The 19,020-nt window shown below is 48.7% G+C and overlaps 4 protein-coding genes across 6 annotated transcripts in view; 2 read left to right on the top strand and 2 right to left on the bottom strand.

Moving 5' to 3' along the window:
- Positions 1–19,020, top strand: part of PFDN2 (prefoldin subunit 2) — a 184,729-nt gene that overhangs the window by 62,654 nt on the left and 103,055 nt on the right. The gene's annotated exons all lie outside the window — the stretch shown is intronic.
- Positions 1,276–2,643, top strand: APOA2 (apolipoprotein A2). The gene is made up of 4 exons (XM_050759948.1): positions 1,276–1,365; positions 1,536–1,611; positions 1,885–2,017; positions 2,413–2,643. The coding sequence occupies exons 2-4, from the start codon at positions 1,560–1,562 to the stop codon at positions 2,528–2,530; spliced, it is 303 nt and encodes a 100-aa protein (XP_050615905.1). The 5' UTR covers positions 1,276–1,365; positions 1,536–1,559; the 3' UTR covers positions 2,531–2,643.
- Positions 5,734–9,958, bottom strand: FCER1G (Fc epsilon receptor Ig). The gene is made up of 5 exons (XM_050759989.1): positions 9,808–9,958; positions 6,874–6,965; positions 6,673–6,708; positions 6,244–6,264; positions 5,734–6,098 (listed from the first exon to the last, which is right to left on the bottom strand). Exons 1-5 carry the CDS (start codon positions 9,854–9,856, stop codon positions 6,036–6,038), a joined length of 261 nt encoding a protein of 86 aa, XP_050615946.1. The 5' UTR covers positions 9,857–9,958; the 3' UTR covers positions 5,734–6,035.
- Positions 10,479–19,020, bottom strand: part of LOC126935729 (protoporphyrinogen oxidase) — a 50,102-nt gene continuing 41,560 nt past the window's right edge. Inside the window, exons 9-20 of the mRNA XM_050757517.1 lie at positions 18,631–18,821; positions 15,624–15,744; positions 15,342–15,454; positions 15,007–15,081; positions 14,750–14,827; positions 14,521–14,606; positions 14,200–14,319; positions 12,446–12,575; positions 11,421–11,516; positions 11,160–11,243; positions 10,971–11,028; positions 10,479–10,732 (exon numbers count right to left, since the gene is read on the bottom strand). Of these exons, the coding sequence (XP_050613474.1) occupies positions 10,695–10,732; positions 10,971–11,028; positions 11,160–11,243; positions 11,421–11,516; positions 12,446–12,575; positions 14,200–14,319; positions 14,521–14,606; positions 14,750–14,827; positions 15,007–15,081; positions 15,342–15,454; positions 15,624–15,744; positions 18,631–18,821 (1,190 nt within the window). The 3' untranslated portion in view covers positions 10,479–10,694. The remainder of the gene's footprint in view (positions 10,733–10,970; positions 11,029–11,159; positions 11,244–11,420; positions 11,517–12,445; positions 12,576–14,199; positions 14,320–14,520; positions 14,607–14,749; positions 14,828–15,006; positions 15,082–15,341; positions 15,455–15,623; positions 15,745–18,630; positions 18,822–19,020) is intronic.

The following is a 19,020-nucleotide window of genomic DNA, read 5'->3' as shown; positions in this document are numbered from 1 at the left end:
TGGGCAGATCACCTGAGGTCGGGAGTTCAAGACCAGCCTGACCAACATGGAGAAACCCCGTCTCTACTGAAAGTACAAAATTACCCAGGCGTGGTGTTGTATGCCTGTAATCCCAGCTACTTGGGAGGCTGAGGCAGGAGAATCTCTTGAACCCAGGAGACAGAGGTCGCAGTGAGCCAAGATCATGTCATTGCACTCCAGCCTGAGCAACAAGAGCAAAACTCCGTCTCAGGAAAACAAACAAACAAACAAACCTGCACATATACTTCTGAATTTAAAACAAAAGTTAAAAAACAAAGATTTCTTGGTCTTTGGTCACTACCTCCCTCATTAGCTCTGCGCCTCCACTCTCACCTCTCAGGAATGTTCCATATACTCAGGGAGTATGCTTGGGGGGGCAAAAGGGTGAAAGATACAAATGCTTCTGATATCTATTTAACTGATTTCACCCAAATGCTTTGAACCTGAGAATGTACCTATCCCCCTCCCCTACCCCCAACAGGAGTGAGACAAGGGCCAGGGCTATTGCCCCTGCTGACTCAGTATTGGCTGATCACTGCCTAGAACTGATAAGATGATCAAATGACCAGGCACCTTCAACCTTTACCCTGGCAGAAGCCTCTTGTTCACCCCTTTTCCTGCCAGAGCCCTCCATTGGGAGGGGATGGGCGGAAGCTGTTTTCTGAATTTGTTTTACTGGGGGTAGGGTATGTTCACTGATCAGCATCCAGGTCATTCTGGGCTCTCCTGTTTTCTCCCCATCTCATTACACATTAACTCAAAAATGGACAAAATCATTTACACTTGCCTCTTACCCGACCCTCATTTTCGTAACCCCCATAGCCCTCAACCCTGTCCCTGATTTCAATTCCTTTCTCCTTTCTTCTGCTCCCCAATATCTCTCTGCCAAATTGCAAGAAAGTGGGATAAGGTTGAGAGATGAGATCTACCCACAATGGAATAAAGATACCACGAGCTTTCCACGGTATGATGGGTTGATGGTATCCCATGGGTTGATATATCAGAGCTTTCCAGAGAAGTAACTTGGAATCCTGCTTCCTGCTGCATTCAAGTCCAAGGACCTCAGATCTCAAAAGAATGAACCTCAAATATACCTGAAGTGTACCCTCTTAGCCTCCACTAAGGGCTGTACCCCCTGCCTCTCACCCCGTCACCATAAGTCTTCCATGTGCTTGTCCTCTCCTCCCCCATCTGTCCAACTTGTTTATCCTAACATAATCCCTGTCCCACTGGACCCATCATAGTTCCTGTCACCTGACAGGGGCTGGGTAAACAGACAGGTATATAGCCCCTACCTCTCCAGCCAGGGCAGGCACAGACGCCAAGGACAGAGACGCTGACTAGGTAAGATAAAGAGGCAAGAGGTGTGAGCAGCATCCAAAGAGGCTTGGGCTTCAGTTGTGGAGAGGGAGAGAGCCAGGTTGAAATGGGCAGCAGGTAGGGAGATCTCTGGGGAGGAGCTGAAGCCCATTTGGCTTCAGTGTCCCCCCCAACCCCCACCACCCTCTTCCTAGGCCGCTTTCCCCACTGTCACCAACATGAAGCTGCTCGCAGCAACTGTGCTGCTCCTCACCATCTGCAGCCTTGAAGGTGGGTGTGATATGGAGAGGGGGCCAAAAGGGAGAATGTGCTGGTGGTTATAGCTACCTATCTGCCTATGCTCTTATATCCAGGTCTGGCAACTAGAGGGCTCAAAAGGAAGATCATTCCCTATCTAAAGCCCAGAAAGCCCATCCAAAGATCTGACTGGACACCTTTTTGGGGAGGGGGCGGAGAGCTGGGGTGGGTACTGGCAGAGGTATGGCAAGAGGCCAAGATTCATTGCTGTGGACCCAGCTGAAAAGAGTGTGTGTGTGTGTGCAGGAGCTTTGGTTCGGAGACAGGCAGAGGAGCCAAGTGTGGAGAGCCTGGTTTCTCAGTACTTCCAGGCGGTGACTGACTACGGCAAGGACCTGATGGAGAAGGTCAAGAGCCCAGAGCTTCAGGCCCAGGCCAAGTAAGTCTAAGGGCAAGGAGTTCAGGGGCTGTGGAACTGTGGAAAGGAAGAAGGGAAGATGAGAGGCCCCACAGAAGACTGAACCCAGGGGTGGGGATTAGGGCAGATTAGGCTTAAATTGGAGAGAAAAAGTCCTTCGTTGCCCAAAGATCCCACACGTTTCTTAGATAGAGAGGAACAGCAAGAACTGGGCCTTGAATTTCAGTCTCTAGGGTCTGTTCCTCTACCCAGCAAAGGTCTTGGCTCTACTCCCACCTAGGGGCTTTGCCATGCGATGGACCAGGCACTAGAGTTTGGGGACCTGAGTCAGTCTGCTCTGACCTCCCACCATGACCAAGGCCCCTGCCAGTGCCTAGGGTCCCTCAAATTAAACTCTAATCCCCTCACCTATCCAGGGCTTACTTTGAAAAGTCAAAGGAGCAGCTGACACCTCTGGTCAAGAAGGCTGGAACGGATCTGGTTAACTTCTTGAGCTATTTCGTGGAACTTAGAACACAACCTGCCACCCAGTGAGGTGTCCAGACCATTGTCTTCCAACCCCAGCTGGCCTCTAGAACACCCACTGGCCAGGCCTGGAGCTCCTCTCCCTACCCACTCTTTGCTACAATAAATGCTGAATGAATCCAGCTCTGAGCCTGGTATGTTTGGGGGACTGGGAAAAGTAGGGGAGTAGGAGAGGAGAAGAGGAAGGAAAAGGAAAACTCTGCTTCTAGAAGGAGAGAATTTTGGGTGTGGAGGGGTGAAGAAAAGATTGAAGACACAACTGATGAAAATGACAGGGGGAGGGTGCCATGATTCTTCTCCAAACCCAAAGAGTCTCCTACGGGCTGGGCATGACTCTGCAAGAGAACACTAAAGAGGTTTTGCGTTGCACATGGAACTAGGAGAGGAAGGAAGAATTCACAAACTGAATCCCTCGATTTCTGGATGTCATAGAAAATGAGGGTACCCTGGTGGGGTGCAGTGGCTCACGCCTGTAATCTCTGCACTTTGGTAGGCCGAGGCAGGTGGATCACTTGAGATCAGGAGTTCCAGACGAGCCTGGCCAACATGGTAAAACCCCGTCTCTACTGAAAATACAAAAATTAGCCAGGTGTGATAGCACGTGCCTGTAATCCCAGCTACTTGGGAGGCTGAGGCAGGAGAATCACTTGAACCCAGGAGGCAGAGGTTGCAGTGAGCTGAGATCATGCCACTGCACTCCAGCCTGGGTGACAGAGTGAGACTCCGTCTCAAAAAAAAAAAAAAAAAGAAGAAGAAGAAGAAAAGAAAAAAAGAAAACGAGGGTACCCCTCAGAATTTCCTCTTAGTCATTCTATGAAGAAAAGAAAGCTTCCCGAGGTATCAACCAAGACCCTCATTTCCCTTCTGAGCCAGGGCAACACTGTGTTTCCCCCTTTCCCACAATAAAAGACTCAAGTTTGCTCCTCTCCCTGGAAGTGCTCTAATTTCTCCATTTAAAACCTCTTGTCTAGGCCAGGTACCGAGGCTCGCACCTGTAATCCCAGCACTTTGGAAGGCTGAGGTGGGAGAATCACTTGAGGCCAGGTGTTAGAGACCAGATTGAGAAACACAGTGAGACCCCCTAATATATTTTTTTTAATTAAAAACAAAAGCCCAGCTGGGTGCAGTGGCTCACACCTGTAATCCCAGCACTTTGGGAGGCCGAGGTGGGCAGATCACCTGAGGTCAGGAGTTCGAGATCAGCCTGGGTAACATGGGGAAACCCCGTCTCTACCAAAAATACAAAAATTACCCGGGAGTGTTGGCACATGCCTATAATCCCGGTTACTCAAGAGGCTGAGGCAGGAGAATCGCTTGAACCTGGGAGGTGGAGGTTGCAGTGAGTCGAGATCGTGTCATTGCACTCCAGCCTGGGCACCAAGAGTGAATCTCTGTCCCAACAAACAAACAAACAAACAAACAAACAAAAAACAAAACAAAACAAAAACCAAAAAACCTCTTATCTAGACACTGCCTGTGGAAGACCCATTCCAAGCCTCTCCTCCACCGCTATCCAGGCACTATTTATAGAACTGGCCTGGTAGCCATCTTGGAGCCTGGAACTAGTAGCTGTGGTAGCCATTTAAAGGCCTGGCAAGTATCCAATTTGGTGGACATATGGGACTAGAAAAACTTTGGGAGCTGTGATACCTGGATTAAATGAAAATGGAATGGAAATCAGTCTGGGTTGATGGGAAGAGACTTACAATCCCAAGAGGCAGAGCAAGGGAAAATGAAACATTTTCTGATAAAATTTTATTCCCACTTTATCTTTAAAAGAGTTACTTCCAGGTCAGGCTTGGTGGCTCACACCTGTAATCCCAGCATTTTGGGAGGCCAAGGCGGGCAGATCATAAGGTCAAGAGATCAAGACCATCCTGGTCAACATAGTGAAACCCCATCTCTACTGAAAATACAAAAAAAATTAGCTGGGCATGGTGGTGCTTGTAGTCCTAGCTACTCGGGAGGCTGAGGCACAAGAATCACTTGAACCTGGGAGGGAAAGGTTGCACTGAGCCGAGATTGCACCACTGCACTGTAGGCTGGCAACAGAGGGAGACTCCATCTCAAAAAAAAAAAAAAAAGGAAAAAAAGAAAAAGTTACTTTCCTACCATGGCTCATTTCTCATATCTCATCTGAAATCACCTTTCCCCCACAGACACTGGAGATGGCTCCAATTCCTTCCAGATATTGATCAACCTCCTTCATCTGGCCTTCATGACCCTCACCATTCATGATTACTCACTACCCCTTCTCTTTCCCAATATCCGCTTTTTCTCATGTGGCAAAATGTGCAGAGACAAAAGTGATATCAGTTGGTTCCTTGCAAACTGAACTTGGACAGGTTAATTAACCTCAAATAGCCTGAATTTCCTCACAGCGTTAATTAGCAGATCAAATGGTACAATGAGCTGGAAAATACTTTGAAAAGTGTAAGTCGCTGTGCAGTGTGAAGTGTTGTGCAGTACTGTGGAGGTTGGGGGTTATGCCAGGGGTGAGCTTGGAGTCTCTAGACCCATTCTGAAAAGACTGTGGGTCACAAGTAGGACTGGCAGCATCTCCTGAGGCTTAAATTCTTCCAGGCAAATATTTCTCATAACTCTGAAAACAGGACAGGCATTGACAGGGCCTTGACCACCACCCATGCACTTGAGGGAGATGACCCGCCATTTGGACCCAACTTATTTCCCTTTGCCTTACCTACCACTAACGCATCTGGCCCTCTAAGCTCCCACTTGCCCCAGACGCCATGAAAATTCACTGTTCCTATAAAACCTTCCATTAGGAGCTTCACACATGCCTAGTCATACCATCCATTCTGCATATTTGGCTTTTCAGCTATGCTAATTCCCATATGCATGTACTGGATTGGTGCTATCTGGATTGGTGACTATCTGGGGACACCCAGGTTCCCCTACAACCCAACCTTGGTTCAATCGTCAAACACAGAAGGCCATGCTGATACAGAAGACATTTCTTATGTTTCCAAATACGCCTAGACTCCCAACACACTAGTACCTGCTCCAGCTCCATCCTCAGAGCACCTGGAGGTCAAAGGTTTTATCCCTCCCCCAGCCATAGTCAACGTTTATCCCTCAGTCAGCAAAATAGCCCTGAAGTCCGTTAGACTGTGAGTTCTGGAACTGAAAAACTGTATCTAGTGCTTAGTAGAGACTGAATAAATATATGATAAATGAATGAATGAATAGAGTCCAGTCCATGGCAGCTTTATTGGGGGTTCTCCCTTCCCATATTTTAGCTGGAGTTGGGGATGGGGAAAAGAAGAAGGGTGGGACAAGAGAGGGAGACTAGAATATAAACATCCGTGAATAGCATCTGAGCATTAGTCTTTAACGGGGAGGAGGAATCACTGGTGTATATTAATTTAGGGCACAGGATCATTATAGGGGTAGGACCAGCTGATGTTAATGGCATGCAAGCATATGTGATGCCAACCATGAGGGCTGGAAGAACCAGAAGCCGAAGAAGAATATGACCGCATCTATTCTAAAGCTACTGTGGTGGTTTCTCATGCTTCAGAGTCTCATAAGTTTCCTGGTTCCTGGTGCTCAGGCCCTGGAGGTGGGAGTCAAAGGGTGATCAGGAGCTGGAGCCCATCAGGGGCCCCTCCCACCTCCACAGGCCCCGCCCCTTCCAAAGAGCGCTCAAAATCCCACCCTCTTCTGCTGACTTCCCGGGTAGGGGAGGCAGGCACACTTACCGTGTAAACACCATCTGATTTCTGCAGAGACAAAAGAAGCAAAGCATTAGAGACCCACAGCTTCTCCAGGGCCCCAGGGAGGCATGGGGCGTGGGCGGCCAGCCACCTTGGGCTAGAGGGCACTCACATGGATGCTCTGGACCATAGATGCCTATTTGCCCACATGGCTACAAGCACACATATACACCCGACATACCACATCCAAGTCTCTCACATATTCTTTGTCACTCTATGCTTGATTCTTCCCTGTCACCTGCCGAATATTTTACTTCTGGCTTGGCTAGGTAAGGTGGGAGGGAGGCCTCTGAGGTGTATGCAGGTCAGCACCTGAGAGGCATGCCCTCCCAGAGGCCCGGAACCCCAGGCTGGAGCCCCAGAAGGGCTGAAGGTCTGAAAAGTTGTTGACACCAGGTGTGGGAGGGTCCATACCTCATAGCTGGCTATAGCTGCCTTTCGCACTTGGATCTGGAATGGGGGAAAGGTTATCAGAAAAGGGGAAGTTAGTGGCCCATCCCCCTTCCCCGCAAACTTTGTCGGGGGAGCCCCTTTTATTCCTTCTCTTCGAATCCTTGCTGCTGCCCCCCTCCCACTTCCCCTTCCAGCCCCTTACCCCTCCCTGCCCAGCGCTACCTTCAGTCGACAGTAGAGGAGGGTGAGGACAATTCCATACAGAAACAGGATGGCATCCAGGATATAGCAGAGCTGAGGCTCTCCCAGGGCCGCTGAGGGGATAGAGGGTGCCCGTGGGGTCAGGGGCATCAGGGAGGATCTCGTACTCAGAGGAGAGAAGGGAAGGGGCTCTGGGGGGTAGGACAAAGCCTGGAGGGGAGCCGTCTAAGGGAAGAAATTCTGTTTCTCTCTGGCCTCCCACTGCCCTTACCTTTCCCTCTTCTCCCCCACCGTAGGGTCGGGCTAGGATAGGAAGTTTGAGGGTTCTATTGAGATGGGACTTATGTGGACTAATAATTGAGGCCTTCCCCCTCAGCCCCCAACCTTTTCTTTTTAGCATTGTGGGTTTCTCAGGCCCACATTGAGCAATTTATCCACCTCAAGGGACCCATCTGAGTCCACCGGACTGAAACAAAAACCTCAGCCGAGAGGGGTAGTGGGAGGGAGAGGCAGTGGCAAATTTCAGTGAAGAAACCACAGAAGTGTCTCTACTAAGTCCTGTGACCTGTGGCTGAGGGTTGGACAGGAAGGATGTGAGCCGGGGAAGGGAGAGAAGGCAATTACTCTGTCATTGGTCATCTCCTAGCCTCAGCGTTGTTGCTTTCTGTCCTGCCACAAGACACTTAAATATGTAAAAAAAAAAAAAAGTGTCTGTTTTTCCCAGACCGTACAGATACCTTTGGCCCTGAACACAAGGCTGGGGGAATGACCACAGCTATATGGATACCAGCTCTTGTTACTCTGCCTTATTACTCACTCTCTGGGCCTCTGAGAGGGGAAGTTTTGTGCAATTTAAAAAAATCAAATCAAGTCTGGGCTCCAGAGACTGCTCTCACCCCCTATCAGAAGACCAGTAGGGAACGTGTGACTAACGCCGGTCAATTACTGACATCGGTCAAGTACTTTTTATTCTGCAACATTCTTTCACACACATAATATTGCACAAATCTTAAAACTACCCTGTGAGGGAAACATCATCATTGCCATTTTATGGGTGACGAAACCAAGGCTCGGAAAAGCTAAGTAACTCACTCAGAGCCACAGAGTTAAGTGACAGAGCTGAACTCAAATGCAGGTTTTCTGCCTCTAAAGCCCATGCTTTCGTTTGGGCCTCAGCGGGCCTCCTCCATCCTCATCCCACAGCAGCAGACCAGTGGTTAACTTAATACTTGCTCCCACCTTCTCAGCTAGGCTGCTGGAATTCCTCCCCAGTCATTGTCTTTCAATTTCCACAGTTTCCCTGAAGCTTACGGACCTCCTCCTCCCCGACACCCAGCTGCCACACACACACACACACACACACACCAATCTGGCACAGACAGCCCAGAGTGAACAAAGAGTGGGAATTCTTAGATAGTGACTGGAGCCGTAGAGCTGCAGAGACCTTCCCATTTCTGCCTCTATTTCTCAGCTCACGCTCAGGTCTCTGGAACTGGGCATCTCATGCTGCCCATCCTCATATCAACTGCTGACAGAATGGAGCATTAGCAATGACCCATAGAAAAAGCAATCCCGTCTGTTTGTCTTGGCTATATCCTTGCCTTACTCCCAAGCACAAGAAGATTCCTACCTTCCTAAAGGGTTCTCTGTATCTCTCTCTCTATATATATAAATATATATAATCTTTTTTTTTTTTTTTTTTTTTTGAGACGGAGTCTCTCTCTGTCGCCCAGGCTAGAGTGCGATGGTGCGATCTTGGCTCACTGCAACCTCTACCTCCTGGCTTCAAGTGATTCTCCTGCCTCAGCCTCCTGAGTAGCTGGGATTACAGGCGCCAAGGGTGCTTTGTATATTAAACCAGCTAGAGATCAGCTCCCAGCAGACAAGACCAAATGCACCCCATGGGAAACACTGATCATGGGAAACGAAGCTTTTCACCAGACCAGCTCTTCATGCCATACAACCAGACCCTTCCCCTGCCACTTTCTATCAACGCTGAAAAGAGAAAAGTCAACCAGGCACAGTAGCGCTTTCGGAGGCTGAGGTGGGAGAACTGCTTGAGGCCAGGAGTTCAAGACCTATGTGGCCAACATAGCAAGACCATCTTTTTTTCTTTTTTTTTTTTGAGACGGAGTCTCGCTCTGTAGCCCAGGCTGGAGTGCAGTGGCCAGATCTCAGCTCACTGCAAGCTCCGCCTCCCGGGTTCACGCCATTCTCCGGCCTCAGCCTCCCGAGTAGCTGGGACTACAGGCGCTGCCACCTCGCCCGGCTATTTTTTGTATTTCTTAGTAGAGACGGGGTTTCACCGTGTTAGCCAGGATGGTCTCGATCTCCTGACCTCGTGATCCGCCCATCTCGGCCTCCCAAAGTGCTGGGATTACAGGCTTGAGCCACCGCGCCCGGCCAGCAAGACCATCTTTTTAAAATAATAATAGCTGAGCGCAGTGGCTCACACCTGTAATCCCCAGTACTTTGGGAGGTCGAGGTGGGTGGATCACTTGAGTCAGGAGTTCAAGACCACCCTGGTCAACATGATGAAACCTGGTTTCTACTAAAAATACTAAACTTAGCCGGGCGTGGTGGCGGGTGCCTGTAGTCCCAGCTACTCGAGAGCCTGAGGCAGGAGAATCGCTTGAACCCAGGAGGTGGAGGTTGCAGTGAGTAGAGATTGCGCCACTGCACTCCAGCCTGGGTGACAGAGCAAGACTCTGTCTCCAAAATAATAGTAATAATAATATGAAGAAAAGTCTGGAATGAGGTAAGAAGGCAACAAGAAGGAAGGAACTATGAGTCTAGTGCCCTGGGTTGGGGCTGATAGGACTGGCCTCAGGGTTTCCCTATGCCCACCTGCCCACTGTCAGTCTTCCTTCATCTGTGTTTGACTCGGCCCTTAGACCCATGCTCTGGATTTCCACCCTGGAGCCAGCTCACGCTATCCTCACCAAACCCTCTTACCTGCTTGTTCAACCAAAAGGAGTAAGAGCAAGACCACTGCTGGAATCATCTTGGGCTGGAGATCGGCTGTTCTGACAGCACTGTGCAGCTGTGCTCAGCAAGCAGTTCCCTGACCACAGAGTCCCCTCCTTCCTGCCACGCCTTCCCCCACGCTTTGGCCCCTTCCCCTTCCTGCGCAAGAGACCGGGCGGCTCCCGGAAGGGCCAACTAAGGGAGTTGGGAGATCTGGGCTCTTAAGTGTCAGCCCTTCAATGACCAACTCCTAACCCATAGAATGAGGAGACTCTCACACTCAGGAAAGACTGTCTACATCTGCCATTTCCAACTCCACCTGGTTCAGAGATTTATCTGTGCTAAACTGCCCGTCGACATTCCCTCAGACCCCACTATAGCCCTTTCCCTCCCAACTGGAACTTTACCCCAGGTCTTGATTGGAGTGGTTTACCAATTTATGTGGGCACTGAGAAGGTTTGGGCAAGGAGGGAACTAGGGGAAAGAGGAAACGGGGAATAGAGAAGTGGAAAGGACAAGAGTCAGAGAAGGGGGTGGAGACGAGCAGGAAAAATTGCAAAGACCTGACTGAATCTAACAGGAATGGAGGGTTAATGAACACTCTTAGGTTCAAAGTCCAAGTAAAGGACGCTAAGATACTGAGAAACACACACCAGAAGTTTAGGCCTAGGGGCCGCAAGACGGCTAATTTATTATAATTTCTCCTTTTTTAGTACATGCACAGAAAGCCTGACAGCCAAGTGTACGTGAACATGTACACACACACACACACACACACACACACACACACACACACACAGAGGCCAATTTCCAGTGAGGGACAGGCTCCACAGAAGAAGCTGATACGCAGGGGGGATCAAACGCTGCTCCCCTGCTCACCGATCTACTTCTCCAAATACAATATCTTGGGTACCTAGGTGAGAGGATGGAGGGAAAAAGTGGTGTTACTTATCTTCCTGTTGTGAGGCAAAACAAACAGACAAACAAAGTGGTGTTACCCAAGATCCAGAACCTGTTACTGTGCTCAAGAGATTGAGGACGCAAGGCCATGCCATGGCCTATGGTGAACAGGAAGTGTTCTCTTTCTATCCCCAGTGGGCGTCCCCAACTCCTTTGTCTAGGATACCTCTACTACACAATAAGCCTCGTACCTATGATGGCAACGACATCTGCCAACATGTGTCCCTTAGACATCTTGTCCAAACCAGCCTAGGGAGATTGAGATGGCAACAATGTTAGGTAAGACTTGCAAGGTGGGAGGAGAAAGAAGAGTTCAAAAAAACCTCAACCAAGGTCAGGTTTAATTAAATGGAGTTAAAGTTATTGGGATTGATTCTTACCAGATGGGCAAAACCAGGAGCCTTGATCTTGCATCGATAAGGGCGGCTGCTGCCATCAGATACCAGGTATACCCCAAACTCTCCCTGTTCAAGGAATAAGGTTGGGTGTCTCTATTAACAGGAAGAGTGTTTTTCTCTGCCAACAAAACCTCTATTCATCCTCCTGTTTTCTCTCTCATTGATGAATGAGTGTCTTGATAAACATCTAATCTTTAGGTACCTACTCTACATATGGTCTTTTCCTTCCCCTCCTCTCCTCACCTTGGGAGCCTCAATGGCAGTATATGTAGCTCCTGGAGGAACTTGGTAGCCCTCAGTATACAACTTAAAGTGATGAATCAGTGACTCCATGGAAGTCTGAAGAGAGGAAAAAGGAGCATCAATAAACCAAATCCAAACTCTGTCTCCTAGGCCTTCCCCAGCACAGAAAATAATCTCTACCCTCTGGGAGACTAAAGCCACATGTCAGTCAGTAAGCAGAGAGGATACAGAATAAAACAGGAGAAATATGGAAGATTAAGAATCTCTCATATGGCCATGCGCGGTGACTCGCGCTTGTAATCCCAGCACTTTGGGAAGCCAAGGTGGGCAGATCACGAGGTCAGGAGTTCAAGACCAGCCTGGCCAACACAGTGAAACTCCGTCTCTACTAAAAATACGAAAATTAGCTGGGTGTGGTGGTGGGTGCCTGTAATCCCAGCTACTCAGGAGGCTAAGGCAGGAGAATTGCTTGAACCCAGGAGACAGAGGTTGCAGTAAGCTGAGATCACGCCACTGCGCTCCAGCCTGGCGAAGAGCGAGACTCCGTCTCAAAAATAATAATAACAATAATAATAAAAATTTAAAAATAAAAAAAGAATCTCTTATTATACAGTGAATTCTCTATAAAAAGAAAACTGAGTTGGGCGTGGTGGCTCATGCCTGTAATCCCAGCGCTTTGGGAGGCCAAGGCAGGTGGATCACCTGAGGTCAAGAGTTCGAGACCACCCTGACCAACATGGTGCAACCCTGTCTCTACTGCATACAAAAAATTAGCTGGGCATAGTGGCACATGCCTGTAATCCCAGCTACTTGGGAGGCTGAGGCAGAAGAATTACTTGAATCTGGGAGGTGGAGGTTGCAGTGAGCCAAGATTGCACTCCAGTCTGGGCAATAAGAGTAAAACTCTGTCTCAAAAAAAAAAAAAAAAGAAAGAAAACTGAAAGATAGGATTTAATTCAAGGATATTCCTCCCCAGCCACTGGCCCCTTTCCAACACCCCACACTTTCCCCTCCCTGCAGCCAACCTTCATCTCTGCTCGCTTAGGTGGAGACACTTTGGCATCATCAACCTTGATCTCCCCAGGAGGCATCTTGTTTAGACACTGTACGATAATTCTCAGGGACTGGCGCATCTCCTCCACCCGGCACAGGTACCTGAAGTAGATGAGACAGAGCAAGAGAAGAACAGTCAAAGGAGCAGGTATGGGGCTGGGAAGGATGCCCTTTGGCCAACCTCAAAAGGGTTAAGTCAACTCTCCCCACTCTTTTCTCCAAGTACAGCATCTCTGCTTGGCTTGGCCACCCATATGAACCCTGCGGTCTTTTTTTTTTTTTTTTGAGACAAGGTTTCACAGCTTACTGTAGCCTCGAACTCCTGGACTCAAGTGATCCTCCCATCTCAGTCTCCAAAGTAGCTTGGATTACAGGCATGCACCACCAGATTCGAGTATTTTTTGTAGAGACAAGGTTTCACCTTGCTGCCCAGGCTGATCTCCAACTCCTGAGCTCAAGTGACTGCCCGCTTTGGTCTCCCAAAGTGCTGGGATTATAGGCATGAGCCACCATGCCCAGCCCCCTGTAGTCTTTTGCTTCTACTCTTGGGTGCTTCCCCAAACCCTCTCCTTATTTTCTCAGAACATGGCCTGTAGTATTTGTTTCTTTAATTACCTCCTTAAGCACTTTTTGGACCACAGAATGGGTGAGAGTCAAATGGACAAACAAAAATACACAGCAGCTACCAGGTTCAAAAAATAAAACAAACAGACCAACAAAAAATACACAGTAACAAATCTGACTCAGGGTGAGAAAACAAGAGGATAATTTGTTTTTGTTTTTGGTTTTTTGTTTTGAGACAGAGTCTCGCTCTGTTGCCTAGGCTGGAATGCAGTGGCTCCATCTCAGCTCACTGCATCCTCCACCTCCCAGGGTCAAGCAATTCTCCTGCCTCAGCCTCCCAAGTAGCTGGACTTACAGGCATGCATCACCACACCCAGCTAATTTTTTGTATTTGTAGTAGAAATGGGGTTTCACCATGTTGGCCAGGCTGGTCTTGAATTCCTGACCTCAAGTGATCCACCCATCTTGGCCTCCCAAAGTGCTGGGATTACATGTGTGAGCCACTGCGCCCGACCCAGGAGGAGAATTTGAAGCTTAGAATCTACTAGAAAAAACATTGGATCAGGAGGATTCTAGTCTCAACCACTCCTGCAGAATAATCCCAGCTAATCCCTAACTTTTATGCCTCAGCTTTCTCAGTTATAAAATGCAGCCAAAGCTAGCTCCATCTAAGAAAAGGATAATGTAAAGATTTTAAAATGCCATAGGCTGGGTATGGTGGCTCACGCCTGTAATCCCAACACTTTGGGAGGCCGAGGCGGGTGGATCACCTGAGGTCAGGAGCTTGAGACCAGCCTTACCAACATGGAGAAACCCCGTCTCTATTAAATACAAAAATTAGCGGGGCATGGTGGCGTATGCCTGTAATCCCAGCTACTCAGGAGGCTGAGGCAGGAGAATCACTTGAACTGGGAGGCAGAGGTTGGGGTGAGCCGAGATTGTGCCATTGCACTCCAGCCTGGGCAACAAGAGTGAAACTCCGTCTCAAAAAAGAAAAAATAAGTAAGATTCCATATATGTGACAGTGTTTTGAGAGCAACCTCATCTAACACACACAAGAGCTCCCACAGACACTGAGAAGTAGGGTAAAGAAGGAAGTGGCAAAGAGAAGAGGCAGAGGAAACTAGCTGGATGATCAGCTGAGAAAGGATTGGGGCCTTACCTATCATAGCAGTCCCCTCGAGAACCAACAGGAACATCAAAGTCAACCTGGTCGTAAACATCATAGGGCTGGGTCTTCCGCAGGTCCCACTGGATGCCTGAGCCCCGAAGCATCACTCCACTGTGGAGAGCATAATGGGAATAAGCGCCACTCTCCACAAACTAAGTAAGGAGGCTCATTCTTCCTTAGGCTCCCCTGTTGCTCCTTCACATTCAGGGTATGACTAAGAGGATGCCAACAAGTCTTAAAAGACAAGATATTAGGCTGGAACTCTCCCACTCCCATCCCCACTCCTAAGGAGAGAAGTTGTATTCCCCTCACCTAAAACCATAGTTAAGTGCTTCTTCTGCTGTTACAACCCCAATGTCAATTGTCCGATTTCGCCAGATCCTATTGTTGGTCAGCATCTATTGATCGAGAAAACTGGTATGTTAATACTCTTCCTTACACTCTTCAAATATCTCTGTATTTCTTTACAACTGGGGAATAAAACCCCACAAGCACTTCTTGTGGGAGAAAGAGAGATTTTTCCCATTGACTCCTAGCTTACCTCCTCCAACTCATCAAGCCGAAGAGAGAAGTTCTTAGAAAACTCATAAATGTCATCCATAAGCCCAAGGGGAAGGTCCTAGAAGCCAAACGGAGGTGCTATTGAACGTGGCATAGCCTCCGCTGAGGACAGCCAGCTCAGCATCCCCTCCCCCAGGGCTACAGGCTTGGAGTTTCCATCATCCAGCACTGCCCTCCAGTGGCCACAGGGAAAATAGGCCTAGGCTGGACGTCTGGGGAAGCCAGGGACCTGCTCACCTGGTGCACTCCTCCTGGCCGGATATAAGCAGCATGCATGCGGGCTCCAGACACTCGCTCGTAGAACTCAAACATCTTGATAGAGCATGCTGGGAATCAGTGTCAAAGTCCCAGGCCCCCAGGTCCTATGACGGCCTACACCTCCAACCTTCTGCCTTCTTGTGCCCAACCAACCCCTCATGATACAGTCTCTACAAATATAACCCAAGTTAAACATACCTTCTCCCTCTAAATGTTCTCCCATGTTCTCTCTTCTTTTAATCTCCTGTCTCCTTTATACCTTCTCTACTTCCTGCACTTCCTTCCCTATTCCTATCCTTTCCTCCCTCCCTTACCTTCTCCCTTTCTTCAAACAGCCAGAAGAGAGGGGTCATGGCCCCAAGATCCAGGGCATGTGTGGTCACAGCCATGATGTGGTTCAACAGCCGTGTGATTTCTCCAAACAGCACTGTAAAGACAAGAAGAAGACCGTATATAGGAGCCAAGCACTGGGGCAGACAGAGAGGTCTGGGCAGAGCCTGGGGTCTGAACACTAAGCTTGGGTTCAACGGGGAAGAGGTGGAAAAGGCACTGTGCTATGCTCACAGTGGGCCGTGCAAAAAGCCAGGGGGCCATACCTCGGATCCACTGTGCCCGGGGAGGAGGCCGGATGTTTAGCAACTTCTCCACAGCTAGAGAATAGGCCTGTTCATTACACATCATGGACACGTAGTCTAGCCGGTCAAAGTATGGAAGGGCCTGGGAAGAGGGAATAATGTGGGTCACATCTAACAGGCTCAGGAGCCCACAGTCTGGTTGCCTGAAGCCTTGCTCTCAGTGGGCACCAGAAGTTGGTGCTACATAAGCCTTTCTAGTTTTAGGAGCCCCAATAAGGCAGGTAAAATATCCCCCAAACCAGTGGTATGCTGGTAAATGTTGAAAAACTGGCTCTCCAAAGTGAGGGAGGACTCTGATTTGTTGTGTTTGCCAATTTCTGTGGTAAAACTACTCCCACAATGGCCAATTTTAAGTTACCAATATCATGTAACTGAATGCAGCACTGGCCAATTTTAAGTTACCAATATCATGTAACTGAATGCAGTACCACACTATTATACAGTATTTTCACCATACAGACACATTCAAAGCAAATACCTCAAGGGCAGAGCATAGTACAATGTGGTAAAACATTATTGTACAATGATATATCAAGTAATGAGCTTTGAATATTTAATGTTACCTTTGCATTTAATATAATGTATTAAATCATAAGTTTATATAAATTAATTTCTCACAATGGCTGTGTTCAACAACTGGCTCACAAAACCCCTGAAAATTTCACAACTGCACTCTTGCAAGCCAGTATGAGCTAGCTCCAGGATACCACTGTCAAGAGTCCTCAGCTGGGCACATGGCTCACACCTGTAATCTACTAAAAATACAAAATTAGCTGGGCGTGGTGGTGTATGCCTATAATCCCAGGTTCTTGGGAGGCTGAGGCAGGAAATATCACTTGAACCCAGGAGGCAGAGGTTGCAGTGAGCCAAGATTATGCCACTGCACTCTAGCCTAGGCAACAAGAGCAAAACTCCATCTCAAAAAATAAAAATAAAAAAACTGAGATACTGGCCGGGCGCAGTGGCTCACACCTGTAATCCCAGCACTTTGGGAAGCCAAGGCAGGTGGCTCATGAGGTCAGGAGTTTGAGACCAGCCTGGCCAACATGGTGAAACCCTGTCTCTACTAAAAATACAGAAATTAGCTGGGCGTGGTGGTGGGCATGTGTAATCCCAGCTACTTGGGAGGCTGAGGAATGAGAATCGCTTGAACCCGGGAGGTGGAGTTTGCAGTGAGCCGAGATCACACTATTGCACTCCAGCCTGGGCAACAAGAGTGAAACTCCGTCTCAAAAACAAACAAACAAACAAAAATTAGCCGGGCATGGTGGTGTGTGCCTGTAATCCCAGCTACTCCGGGGGCTGAAGTAGGAGAACTGCTTAAACTCAGGAGGTGGAGTTTGCAGTGAGCCAATATCATGCCACTGCACTCCAGCCTGGGCGACAGAGCAAGACTCTGTTTCAGGGCAAAAAAACAAACGAACAAACAAAAAACCTGAGATACTGAAGGAGAAAGGCAATCAGTCTTAACAATATCTGGGGCCGGGCGCGGTGGCTTAAGCCTGTAATCCCTGCACTTTGGGAGGCCGAGGTGGGCGGATCACGAGGTCAGGAGATCGAGACCATCCTGGCTGACACGGTGAAACCCCGTCTCTACTAAAAATACAAAAAATTAGCCAGGCGTGGTGGCCTGTAGTCCCAGCTACTCGGGAGGCTGAGGCAGGAGAATGGCGTGAACCCGGGAGACGGAGCTTGCAGTGAGCTGAGATCCGGCCACTGTACTCCAGCCTGGGCGGCAGAGCAAGGCTCCGTCTCAAAAAAAAAAATCTGGGAGGGGTTTTTCTTAATCTTTTTTTTTTTTTTTTGAGACAGTCTTGCTCTGTTGCCCAGGCGCTGGAGTGCAGTAGCACGATCCTGGCTCACTGCAACCTCTGCCTCCTGGGTTCAAGTGATTTTCCTTCCTAAGCCTCCCGAGTAGCTGGGATTACAGGCACACACCACCACACCTGGCTAATTTTTGTATTTTTAGTAGAGATGGGGTTTTGCCTTGTTGGCCAGGCTGGTCTCGAACTCCTGACCTCAAGTAATCCACCCTTCTCCACCTCCCAAAGCGCTGGGATTACAGGCGTGAGCCACCACACCTGACCAGAGTGAGGTATTTAAGGAAGACAGAGCACCAGGTAGAAATGGTCCTTCCTCCAGAATGCCAAAATGCTAATTCCGAGCTGTCTGCTGAACCAGCTTCAGCTTCCAGGAAGAGGGTGGAGCTAAGATGCTACTAGTTGGGACAGCCTGTTCTTATTCTGATGTCACTGTGACAGGGGCTAATGCTACAGGGGTTAACCCATTGACTCCGGGACCAGAAAATGTCATCGCTGAGACTCTCTTGGGGAATCACATTCTAGTCACTGTTCACCCCGACACTGGGCTGGATCTAAATCCTAATCCTACCATCCTGTTATCAGGACCTTTCTTCATGAAGAAAAAAACTTCAGATTCCTATTAGAGATCCAACTCCTTCAAATCTGACCCTCATCATTTGGGTCATACAGTTCTCCTAAAAATGGCAAACTCTGTCATAAACCCCCTCTCAGTTGCTCTGACTCATTGAATGTTTTGAAAACAAACGTAGACAGCTGGAAGATACAAGAATCAGCTGTTAATCTTAGCGAGTTAACGTCTCTCTTCTCTTTCCCCGCCCCTAGGGACACTGGCTTTGACGCACTAGTCTAACGTAAGAGCAGGGAAACTGAGGCACTCAAGTAATGGCAAAGGGGCCAGCCAAAAAGTCAGCCAGAGAAAAGCTGAGTGTAGCTCCAGCTTCAAAGCACTGCTGCTGAATAAACCAATTCCTGATGACTCAAGCATCCCCTGCCACTTCCCTCCATCCACCCAACCAAGAGTAACCTGAACGGGTTACTCCTCTCAACACCCTCTTCCCCTCAGGTTTTAAGGGGAGCAAACTGGCAAAGCCCCAGGCTAAAGCAGCCCCAGATCCCACCAAAAGGCCCCTGTTCGCCCCCCACACCTGAAGATAGGTCTTGTATTCAATGAGCTTCTCAGTGCCTCGGTGCAGGAGCCCAATGTGAGGATCACACTTCCGCACCATCTCCCCACTCAATTCCATCACTAGTCGCAGGACACCATGCGCTGCTGGGTGTTGGGGCCCAAAGTTCAGGGTCATGTTCTTCACCATTGTGTCTTTTGGAGGGTCCATATCTGAGAAGTAGGAAATAGTTCAGAGCCAAATGGTTATTCCCTTGGGATCCCCAAAAGACAGCAGGGAGTTAGCCTCTTCCTATAGATCTTCTAACTCACCATTGCATACTTTGTTAATTTCCTAATCTCTACTATAACCAGAAGAGGACCGTTAGATGGGAAAAAGGAAGATCTAAACTTTCTGATGACAGACATCATG

Source organism: Macaca thibetana, chromosome 1, assembly GCF_024542745.1.
Source record: "Macaca thibetana thibetana isolate TM-01 chromosome 1, ASM2454274v1, whole genome shotgun sequence".
Classification (NCBI taxonomy): domain Eukaryota; kingdom Metazoa; phylum Chordata; class Mammalia; order Primates; family Cercopithecidae; genus Macaca; species Macaca thibetana.
This window is presented reverse-complemented; position numbering and strand designations above follow the sequence as displayed.